Source organism: Opisthorchis viverrini (genome assembly GCF_000715545.1).
Source record: "Opisthorchis viverrini unplaced genomic scaffold opera_v5_226, whole genome shotgun sequence".
Taxonomy (NCBI): Eukaryota; Metazoa; Platyhelminthes; class Trematoda; order Opisthorchiida; family Opisthorchiidae; genus Opisthorchis; species Opisthorchis viverrini.
The window spans coordinates 601,145-613,507 of NW_008751881.1; the positions used below are offsets into that span (position 1 = coordinate 601,145).

At 43.0% G+C, this 12,363-nt stretch overlaps 1 protein-coding gene across 1 annotated transcript in view; it reads right to left on the reverse strand.

Moving 5' to 3' along the window:
• Nucleotides 1-17: 17 nt before the first annotated feature.
• The window catches only part of T265_14608 (hypothetical protein), a gene marked incomplete at both ends in the record, with an annotated part of 35,597 nt that continues 23,251 nt past the window's right edge, over nucleotides 18-12,363 (reverse strand). Inside the window, one exon of the mRNA XM_009174392.1 lies at nucleotides 18-1,048. Coding sequence (XP_009172656.1) covers nucleotides 18-1,048 — 1,031 coding nt within the window. The remainder of the gene's footprint in view (nucleotides 1,049-12,363) is intronic.

A 12,363-nucleotide genomic window follows, 5' to 3' on the forward strand; every position in this document is an offset into this window, starting at 1 on the left:
CGAAATCTGAAAGGTCACGGGGAAGCGAATCTATCTGGTTGTAGGGGAGTGTTCGCGTTTGCGGACTGATTTTTTTCAAGCAGTTTTAGTAGGTGTTGCCGCAGAGCCATATATTCAGGATGCGTTAAACACGCATTTCCCACTGCACACAGAATGGCATCAACAGCTGACGAAACTAGTTGATTCGCCTTATCTGTGTGCGTCTGACAAGGTCCATCATCGTGCTTCTCTTCCTCTTCATTCCCGTCATTTACTTTTTGATTGTTTCCATATACTGTGAAAATCTGGTTAGTAGTGATAGTTTCGAGAAGTTGCTTTAGGCGTGCTCGACTGTTGGCCGTAAAACGCACTGATTTTGAGCAGTCTGAATCGAGGAGTGAACTTTCAAGTTGGGTTATCAGTTCTTGTATGACAAGGCGTGATGACATAGAGAGGTCAGTCCCTTTTATCCGTCTCTGCTGTAAAGCTTTCAACTCGGACAGGCCTTTCGAAAGTTCTTCAGCGGATGGTGACCTATTTTGAGCCAGCTTGTGTAAATAATGCAAATCTGGAGAAGTCGATGAAAGGCAGCTATCTACTAAATCTTTCTCAGAGATCGGAGTGATAAGAGTCGGCTTTGGAGATACAATTTTTTGTGGCACCTCATTCGAGCAGCTTTGGGAAGATCCTAGACGGACACCTGGAACGTTTTTGGATGAACGTTGCTGGGAAGAGCATGAATAATTAGAGGAAGGATACGAATCCCTCTGAATACTGTCTGGTAGGAAGCTGAAACCATTATTTCCGGAAGTCGCGGATACTTTGCCCGAATTCAAATGTAAGCTTGTCTTCAGACTATCATCCTTGATCCTTTCAACACTGGAAGGAACTGTGGCGCACCAAGCTGGTAGTACGTATGTGTTGTTCACGTCCTCTGATCTGATGGCGGATTGAGTTGGCGTTCCTGTAGTGCGTTCGTGTGTGCAGTCAGCTGACACCTCAGGTTTGACTCCTTTCCGCTTTGATCGTCTAACTGGTCTGCAGCCAGTTTGATGTGTGCAAGCTCTGCCTGAAAGTGGAAGGAATAATTTGTCATATTAAACCTGAAATCGTGCATGATTGTTGCTTCTATTCAGTAGCATTAGTCAGTTTTGACTGAAAACGCGTCTGCAAATGTCAAGAATGCTTAGATATGGACGTGAATCCAAGTGGAATCGGCCTGTCCAAAACTCAAAAGCGGAAACATTTAACCAGGAGTCGATTACCCAAGTAGGACAAACTGCCAGGGAATTGCACACCAGAATTGGTGAGCATAAAAGAAGGATTAAGAAACTACCAAGCAATGCAGAAGAATACCAAACGCTGGTCAAAGACTCAGCGATGGCGGCACATGCCTTAGACACAGGACATAGAATAGGTCTGGAGAATGTGGAATTTTTAAGACGGGGACTGCGATTCACACCACAGCGGCTGATAGCCGAGGTGGTGGAAATTACTAAGCATCACAGCGTGAATAGAATCGAGGGTGTGGAGCTAGCGAGTGTATGGAAAGCGGTCTTAGATAAGCCGAGTTAACACGTGACGGTGTGGTTGTCAATCCACTTAGGATCATTGGAAAAAAAACCGGGGGGTGGGGGTGGAAACCCCAACCGATCAAAGATCACAGCATCCCTCTTACACAAGTGAGCAGTAGCTCACCTACACAGACTGACAGAAGGTTCAGATGACGTTCAAGAGGGACCATCAAGTGAACTGAAATAAAAGAGCTAGAACCTAGGCTGGACCCAAACACATGTAGGTTTCCCCACCGACCCAACGCTTGTTCAACCACCACACCACACTAAAATCCCTCGGCCGACACCCAACAGAGATTTAGCTTGACTTAGCTGATTGGTTCTCCTTTCGCCTTAAATACCGACCAACCTCGGAACCTAGTCACTTGGCCTGACGAAGGTTTTGTGTCAAAAGCGAAACGTTGCCCAGCAATGCATCTATCGATTGTCACCAAACTTTTTCGAAAACGAAAACTAACTGTTCTTTCGCTCATGAAACGGCAAACTAGGTCGAAAATGCATCATTGAACACAACCCATAACTAAATCGTAACGCGAATGTTTCGTTAATCCAGGAAATGCAAAGCCTTATTGAAACCGAGTTTTCGTATTACGAAGTCGAAGGCATATGTTGTCTGTTTGCGAGCGTCACAGTAATGCGATGGTCTGTTTAGTGAAAACCTCGGGTTCGGATCAGTGACACTTAGAATGAAACACAACACTCTTGTTTTTTTATCCGAAGGCTGATGTTATGGTTGTGAGTGGAAATCATTGGTAGACGCCTACAGGCGACGAAGATTTGACTAGAACTGGTAACGATATTGAAAGGGAAGGCGAGGGAAAAGTGCAACCGTAAGTTAAAATGTCTAATCTTGTACAAAAAATTGTTGTCCATAAAGTAAATAGGCACGAAAGAATAGGAAACGTTGTCCATAGAATATCTTGCAATAATATTTCCAACTCTATTTGTGTCACTGGTGAAACATGGCCAAAAGATAGAAAGATTGCTAGAATTGGGTTGGGAAGTTTGGATACTGTATGAGGGCTTATTGTCAAAGTTTCATCCACAAAACTAGTGCGGCAGATTGTATGGTCTAACTGAGCGTCACGGGTGTCGACTTACAAGTCCGGTCAATCAACAAGCAAGACAGAAAATTAAGCGCAGGTCGTTCACCATGGGTGTGTGAACGAAGAAAATCGGTACGTCCCCACAATCATCTGGGCATAGATTTGGTTGCTTACTTCAATTTACCACTTGGCTGAAAATCTTCCGTGACGCCAGAGGGCACGCATCTCTTTTAAATTGTGATGCTCCGTGGCAGTGTGCTTCTCAAGCAAAATATTTTAGCACCATTATTACCGTTTTTTCTGTCACCCAAGCGACCATCCATTTGCTTACCCTAAAGCATTGCTTTACACAGAAACATCCCGCAAGAATGTTTTCAAAATGGTCGCCCATTATATCCACTATCAGTTTTCACAAAGTTGGACTGTAACAAAACGTATCCAATTCTTTCATCAACACCTCCACCTCCTCTGTGTGGTCCACTAAATTTTTCAAGTAATTTTAACTAGGTGGCGTCGAACCCAAGCAACATGTCATGGAAAACAAACTCAACTCTCTCTGTCCGTTCAGTATCTTTTAATGGTGAGTGAGACCAACGTCGATAAGTTGTGTGTACAATCTAGATGACACACTAATAAGATGGTCATTTCCATCAGTCATCCTTCTAAGCATTAACTAATGCGCTCCGCCATCTTACTTATTGATTTATGCAATTCCACAATGAGGAAGTGCACGATACACCATAGTTTCCGGAGAGAGGAAAGTATGTCCAAAACATGTTTCAAAACGTTTAAATTGACATGCGCTTGGCCGTTACTTTATGAAATCCATCCACTTTTCTCAAAATTGGATCGACTGCTATGGTGGGACAACTTATAAATCCCGTAGATGAGTAAGTTTGAGGTTTATTTAGGTTGCTGCTAATATGAACCTTTCTCAACAACGGGAAATAAATGGGGGGGGGGGAATGTGAGAAAAAACTTATACCTAGTTTGTGATGCGCCGCACACAAACATTTGTGACTAAATTTAGCCTCCACAATAGGAAGGAGATCAGCGGTTCCTTTTCGTCTTCTCTCATATTGCATTAATTCGTTTCGTCCAATCACAAATATTTAGGTCAACTACACAACCGGTGTAATTTCCATTACTTCGGAACAGCTACATCACTTTAGAATATCTTGTCTGTCAGCCACACCTATTAGTCTGACCACTCAGTGATTACTGACACCTAAGTATTACTGTTTTTCGGGATCTATAAGTTGCGCTACCAGTCATTTTGATGGAGCGCTTTCCAAGTCTTTGTTTGTCATCTGATAATTGCCTGTTTTTTCACGCTCCTCTGTTGGCTTCCCACCAAATTCGGGTCCAATATCTGCTATGCAGTCTTGGTTCTAATGCGCTTACTATTAGGAGTATATTACACGCCTAAACTAATGTAATGTCCTGTTCAGTAAGGAGTCGGCAGCCCAAAGCCCTTTTCCCACAGATTTGCTTGAAGTTTTTTTCACCAAACAGTTACCAAACAACTACTTGTGTGCTACTATGTTTCGCAGATTTGTACCAACTGGAATAATGCAAACTAGAATTCAGAAATGATTGCTAGAATGGAGGGGCAGATTTCTGGAGAAATTTCAGATAACAAGATTATCGAACACACAGGGTTCTCTGGATACTAGGTAAGTTAAGGGATTAGGAACTCGAGAAGGACGATGACCCCGAAAAATCTGCGAAGTACCGGAGGCGTCAGGGACAGCTTGAGACAGTGTGTCGGAGATAACGAAGTGTGAATATTCATCAGCGTTCCCTCTGTAAATTAGGAACAAGTGTCTGATTACCAAACACCTTCGATTACTTCTAAAATTCCACTGCTCCTAAAGAACTGGTTCAGAGATCTCACCGTAATGCAGCACTTTTCCCTCGTGAGTCCGGGGAACAAAACAGGCGGAAATTAGTTTCAAGGATGCTGAGACATGAGGAAAAACAAATCAGCGTATAATTTTAAGAAAAACAGGTAATTTTTTAATCTGGCACCACAGAAAAATGAATGCCGAATTTTCATAAAAGTAGGTTCGATTTGGGGAGACCAGTCGAGGTTAGCGGATGTGGTGATGCGAAGTTGTTGCCTACTAAGGATTTCGAGCATTCGGGCATTATTAAACCTGGTAGCTTGGGTTCATCTAATAAGTTCCTAAATAAGGTAAACTAAAGTCATTGGAAGCTGTCGACCATCACATTTTTAGACTTTCCGAAGTAGAGACTCTCAGGGGATCACCACATCAGGTCACCAAGTGCATCTTCTAAACTTGTATGCTAATCACCACGTTTTTAGGGTACTCACCTTGGAAGAGAACACCATGCAGAGTATGCGACTTGAGTCCATAAGGCTCAGTGCATTCATTGGAAAACCCTTGTAACGAAATTCATCTGCCAACATCATTAAAATTAAGGGAAAACAGATGTGCACTTTTGGCCATCCTTAGTAGTGCTGAGGTAACCAAGTGAATTATATTCGAGACCGTGTTTTGGGTGGAGTGCGACTGTTGTTAGCGAAGCTCATGTAGGTCGGTGCTAGTTAAGTTGGGAGTTACATGGTCTGCCAGAAATATTCCGAACACCCACAAGAGCTTGAGTAGGTCCGAACTTTTGCGTCTCCTTTCAACGCCCGTATATTTTTCGTTATTTGCTAGCAGTTAGATATTCCTCTAAGTAAGAGACATCAATCGAACATGTCACACCCACTGGTGACATCACCACTTCCCTTTGGCAATGGCGTCAACAGGAGTACGGGTGTAAAAGAAACTGTTTTGAATTTTGATCTCTATTTTTTGGAGTCCGTGTGATTGTTGGCACTTGCAAGTAGACACATAGTCATTTATGTGAGAGGGTGACTAGGTATCTTTGGGGCACACTCACAGATAATGCCATCACACTCTTCAAGCAAAAGAAATGAAAGGAAACCCGGGCTACATGCTTTTCGAGCCTCTTTTTGAAAAGTTTTTCGTACACTACACAGCACATTATACTGTGGACAGTCATGATTTATGTCGAGCAGGATTGTTGCTTACTCGTTTGGAAAACGCTTGTGGTCATCGTAGTCATCCTATCTACCGATTATTCCCAAACCTTTCCGAGAACAATGATTTTTGTTTGTTACTCAAAAAATCATGGTTGTCATTTTCAAGGTTGGAATTATATGAACAAAAATTGGGTGCTTTGTCACAACTATAAGACGAGCTTTGATGTTGAGAAGCATGTTACCTAATGATTTATTCAGGCGATGGGTGCCACTCGTGATAAATCGCACCAGCATTTTTGTGGTTTTCTGCTCCTTGTTGTTGACGAAATTATTGGACCCTTTTGAAGCAACTGAACAACGAAGAGTGAGTTCTCGCAGTACGGAATATGTTCCAAAGCTAGCTGCATGTTCACATGAGACTGGAGGTTGTGGATGAAAAAATACAAGCCTGGGTAAATTGGTGTTATGTTGGGGACCACTGATCAATGAAGGCTTACTTTGGAATTTGTCTTGTTTGAAACACTAGTCAGAAGAAACAAGAGGTGGGGGAGGTTGGCGGAACTGTGTGTGACAAAGAGCCTTCTGTTTCTGATAAACATAACATTCCGTTAGGAATCAAGTCTCATGCGCGAGTTCACAGTCTTGTTAAATTCAAGCCATATGAGACCAGCAAAACCATAAAAGTAATGAATACTTCCTACATTATTGGCAGCAGACATATGCAAGAAAGTCTGTTTCTAAGATTCTGCGCGAATCCCTAAGGGTAACTGGTTGTAAGCGTAGTTTGCGTGCTAAAACCGAACTGCTATTGCATAACGAGCGAAATTCCCAAACAGAATATGCCGAACAATGCCATTCTCCGATCAAGTTTGTGGCGATACCACACGTGGGAGAACTCTGATGAGACGGCCAACTTGAAACAAAGCGTCGACCGGTTAGAGTATGGAAGTAAGGAAGCTGATCAACCACAATCCCGATCCTCCTTAATGCATGCTCTCACGACTGCCCAAATCTGCACCCCTGGCGGCGCATTTACCCCGTTTCATGCTACGGTCCAGAGAATGTGCACTGGGATTCGGTCAATACACACTGAGCTTCGGGCAAGTGGGAACTGCGCCTTTGTAAGAGATCAGCTGATAGTCGTGCTGGCACGATGACCCAGATCAGGACATGGATTGGCCGTTTTGGTCTGAGTGTCTGAGCATGAGATCGTATCAATACCCGCCATAGAATTGGGGGTGGGAGAGGTTTGAGTTGATGCGGCACTGACGGCCTCGAAGATAGCATGAATCACCTTTACGATCATGTCTACTAACAGCGCGACTCACGCACGTCGAGACTATAGAAAAGTTGAGGGTAACGATGGGCTTGTACTCAACCGTTAAGGTAACCCAGAGTGCAATGTGCACTTCGAAAGGCTGGTGTTAAGCAAGGCAGGAATTCACGTTGGTTTCCCGCAAACTGTGGTGTCAAGCTAGCCCGGACAGAACTTCCGCCAACCTCGTACTCTTGGGTCTGTGAAACAAGTTAAGCTAAAGGCTTGACCGGAAGAGTTGAAATCAAGTGTATGCAACACGATGTCCGTGAGGTGGTTCGGTAAGGCCCTTAATCGATATCTTGTCGAAATACGACGGCTAGTTCGTCAGGCCTTTGCAGGTGGGAAATAGTGGAATACTGAGGGCCTAATTGGCTTGAGACGACGGAAAGCCAACTACTGGTTAGGAAATGGGAGACGAACTGACATCTCAGGGTGGTATAGGGTAGGAAATCGTGGTCCGAGCGACAAGGAGGCAGAGGAAATGGTCAACTAGACCGAGAGATTAAATGGGGAAGCTGTTCAGATTTTGACTGAGACCCACCGCGAAATTTGACAAAGATATGAGGTCGACAAAACTGGTCAGCTGCCTCGGTGGATGCCTGCTCACGCTGAAGAATTTATACTTTATATGTTAGACAATGGGTTCAATGGATAATGAGCGACTGAAAAAGAAGTATACTTTGAGTGTTGTGAAGTAAGAAGCCGAGTTTAGGTTGATTTTGTTTGGTCGTCGAAACAAGCTTCAACCTGGTTTGCAGCTGAAACAGGACTCAGTTACCTAGTGACACACGGAAGCACATCGATATGACCAACAATCCCACTATTATTCGCAACGATGTCCCATGCCACTCACAGGATATACACTGAACAGTGGAAGAAAATTATATATAGTAGCTGTTAGAGAATCATGTGTACTTGTAGATTACAAACAGTAAACTTCCGCGGCTATCTCTCATTTGGTGGTGTGGCACACAAACAAACCTGGGAACAAACCTAAAGATGCATTTCGACTGAACTTGATAACACCTATTGAAGAACTGGACTAGGCCCCAACGGTGCGCATTTTAAAGATGTCTACATTCAGGCTGAGCCGAAAGCTACGGTCAACTGCTGTATTCCCACTTCGGGATGCAATGATGAGTACAGCCTTTCGCCAACAGCAGCACACGGACGCTGGAGTCACCCACCAGAGTTTTGGCCTTGAAATGCTTAGAAATGAATTAGCTATCGCCTAGAAGGCATTGACTTGTTATACCTTTTCCAAATTGCTAAAACGCCCCTGCGCAGGTGGCCACCCAACAGAATCTAAACACGACTGGGGCAGATACATATAAGCACTGATTTCAAACTCAACAGAAGCAGTTGCGCATGGATGCACCCGAGCTTCTATCCGAGGTTGAAAGGTTTTGAGTAGGTCGACGGCTGTTTCCGGACAGCAGTATCTTCTTAGGATGATCCAGTGGTAAACAAGGCGGAGGCTTTGGTGATTTCCACAAGCAATCACCGGTGTGGTTCGTCCCTTCCGCGATATATTCTTTTGGAATTCTAGTTGCTGGAAAGACGAGTTCATTTGCACTTTGACCACATCGATCTTTAGGAAAGCTCTTATATATAATGTTGGCAACTAGTCGGTTAAATAGGATACGAGCTACAGCCCTGTCTGCAATGCGCAAGAGGCTAATTGTTTTATTTTTAACTTTCTTTATAGTTATCCAGAAGAATTACTGTCGTGTCATTGAAAACTTGTGAAATATCCTCCAATCCCCAGATTGTGCTTAGTTGGTATAGAGTTGCTTCCTTCAGTGTCCGTCCTTTTAGTTTCAACAGCTCCCCATCCTGTCATGCTTGTCTTCCCTTTAGCAGCGTTTGAAGTTCTACTACCTTAGGTAATTCACTGAAGTAGGTATTCATTGTATATTTGGGTGGAAAGATTGAATAGCTCCGACCAACATTTGGAACTTTGAGCAGTTTTGAAAAGTGATGGTTCCAAACCACCACGAGTTGGTCAGGTTTGTTCATCTTTCATCAGTTTAGTTGTGTTTTCTCAGGTGAGGATTTTCGGTTCATGGAGTTCAAGAAGAAAATCTCTGATAACGGGGATCCGCATACAATTGGAACTGTTCGCTCTATTTGAACTGAAGCTTGGTTCTGGCGTCCCTAAATTTTGCGAACGCCTAATTCTTCTCTTGGATCAAGTTAGATATTGATGAGTCCTTCTGATTCAGTTTTAATCGGAACTTTGATAAGTACCCACATTCAACCAGCTGGAATTCGGGTTTGCCTGGGACTTGGTTGCCTACCGGCGTTCGCTTTAAAGCACCATGAAGTTTCGATGTAGATTCCTGCTTCTTCTGTTTACCCACATCCTGGTCCAGAACGGGGCGTTTTTTAGTGCGATACGTACTTTGGCATGTACCAGAGAGTGATACGTACTTTGGTCGGTCTCACGCATCACTTTTGTGATCGGAAAACCACCGAGATTTTATTGTCCCTGAATGATATTGTTGATTACATGCCCGCATCCACTTTAAAGAGTTCACATGGCAAGTGTCATTTATTTGTTAAAGAATGCTCCCTTGTTTTACAATTCATCAGTGAACGTCCACTACTGGCAAACCGAAGTCGAGCGGCATAGGGTCCCGGTACGTTCTTTTGCGTTTCTGATTTCTTGCCAACCCAAGCACCGAAATCACTTAACACGAAGAGAAAACTTTTTGATGAGGCACCTGTGATCATGTCCGGTAGGTAATCGTAAAGTTTTCGACTTTCGCATCCGCAAGCATATTTGTGGGGATATGAACATCAATAAATTTGGCACAATTCGCGCTCGATAGCCAGAATTGAGCGCCCATCACTCTCGAGTTAGAGTGGTTTGGTGGTCAACCTCTGAATCATGTGCCCTGAAGCCGCAAATCTGACAACACTCTCACTTGGACTTCCTCGTGTGTTTTTCCACTTCAGCAGAAAGTATAAACAGAAGCAGTTCAGCATACAGCTATCCTTGTTCAGCCATCCAATTTTCGCAGAATGGGGCGAGGGCAAATACGTAGACCCAACCCCTACATCCTTATCAAGGAGGATCCTCTTCCATGGTTCAAAGTAACTGGAGGCATAGAAGTAGTACACTACTCATAAGGTTGCTAGAGACTCTCCGACAGCCCACGACCGGTTTCAGCCTTCTGGAGCTTATAAGGTGGGCGCAGCCCCCGAGTTTCTGTCAACTGTATGTACTACTTGAACATTATAAACGAGAGATTCACTTGGGTTCCAGGTGAGTCTCTCGTCAAAATCGAATTGGTATGCAATTGTGTGTATTTAACAGGAGGCATGTTTGTATATGGTGTGATAAAACCAGAATGCCTTCAAGTGAAAAGAAAGCGGAGAGGCACGGATGAACCCAGACCAGTCTCGTGCACAACACACAGGCTCTGAAATTTAGTGGGGAATCACATAGTTGATTGCACACCCAAGTGTTTGTGGATGTCCCCAGTGGATAAACTTTTAACGTATTTTTGACCTTATCTAACAATACAGCGTTTGAACTACCGTCCGTTTGAGTCAGTTATTGAAATGTGGTGCCCACCCAGGTTAGTGATATTTTTTTTGCCCATTCCAGCTGAATTGGAGCGTAAATTAAGAACACAAGTTGAATGCAGTCAACGCTTGCCAATCATTCTCACTATTGTACTTCCTAGAATAACGATCCAGTGAACTGCAAATTCCTAAACACCTGCGAAGAGTGGTGAAATGAACATTCAGACAAAATGTTTTTGAAATACCATTAAATGAGCCTTACAGACTAATAAGCAACGACGGTTTGCACCACTTTTCATCAGCACCCCATACCAACGTGAAAATTTAACGTAAGTTATCAAGACAGCTTTTATCTCAGTCATCTTAGCAAGAAGAAAACAGCCAATCTTTCGCGCTGCTTTCCTAATTTGATACAAACCCACACACACCGACTGCGTTGTCCAGGTTTGTCACTGACATCGAGGTGGGGAATCATTCGGGCGAGTCGATCATTGCTTCGCTGCAACACACTTTTGCAACAACATTTGCGACCACTGCTGGAATACTTGACTTTGCATCTGTGTTTTTGTATGAATGGGCGATAAGGACAACATCCTACAGTACGCGAACTGCTACTGTGGAAAATCGGTTTCTTTTAATAGTTATTGATAAATTTTTCACTATGGTTTGAAATATGTCGAATGTGAATTACACCGATTGGGCTGAACACTGATTTGCTAGTTACTACGCGGATCGAAAAACATAGACAAGAACTATCATGTGATACGTGTGTTGGAGATTCAGCCACGGGAAATCTTGGTGTTCTCCCTTCGAGTAACTGGCAACTGTAGCTTACGACAAGTGACCATTCACACAAATACCTGCATAGTTGTAGCAAGTTGTCCATTCTCACTCGTGTGTTATAGAATCTTAGCTACTTCTGTTTTTTAAAGACGTATTTGGATTCAAACACCCAATCGGTTTTAAATCAAAGTTGCTTAACCCTTCTGAAGTCCCACGTGTATTCGGATCGCTTGAAAGTAGCATGATTTTCCCATGAAGAAGCCCTCCACGTTATACATTCAAACGGGACACATTTATCACATATGGGCGTTAACTATCAGAAAACACATGAGAAAAACGAATTAAGTGTTTTCACCAGACAGGCACCCTCTGGTGATACTCAATGAAATGCTAAGTAGGATATTGAAGTAAACTGTCCACTGCGGCCTTCGCCATGACTATATCTGAGTTCAGCACCAACTCAGATGAAAGTAGAATAGTCCTAAGGAATCAGCGAAATACGCGCATTTGGATACCAAGTTTGTTTTGTCGTGGGTTGCGGAAGAGTTTTCGGAAAATCTTATGAGTAGTATATTACGTCTAAACCTAGGGAATCTTGGTGTGAAATTCAATACTACTTAATTGAATATTACCATGAGTGTTTTAGCGTGTATCAGTAAGAAGTAGTCTGATCTAGTTCATGTTGATTCAAAGTGCTCCATCTTTTAATTACAGGTATGTATCATACTTGAATAACTTTTGGTCATTGGCCTATGATCCAGCTTACGACTAGCATCATTTCTAAAGATGACTACTCATGGTGGGAACCAAAGTTGGATATTAATGATCAAACTGGAAAGATAAAAGACATCATTTTTTGCCAAAGCTCAACATATGACCATACACGAACATATCGATTACTTTGGTGACAACGTTGAAATTTAAGGTTACGATGCATCCCAATGTTCTAAACTTTTGAGATCACTGGAGCTTTGGCAGTTTTCACATCTGATTTAACGTGACTGGTAAAGAGCATGAATCCAATAAGATGGACAAGATGATTATTCCTAACCACTGAACCATCCAAAAAGTCTAAAATATCGTTATTAGTTGTAGAAATGCTTGATCTCTTCA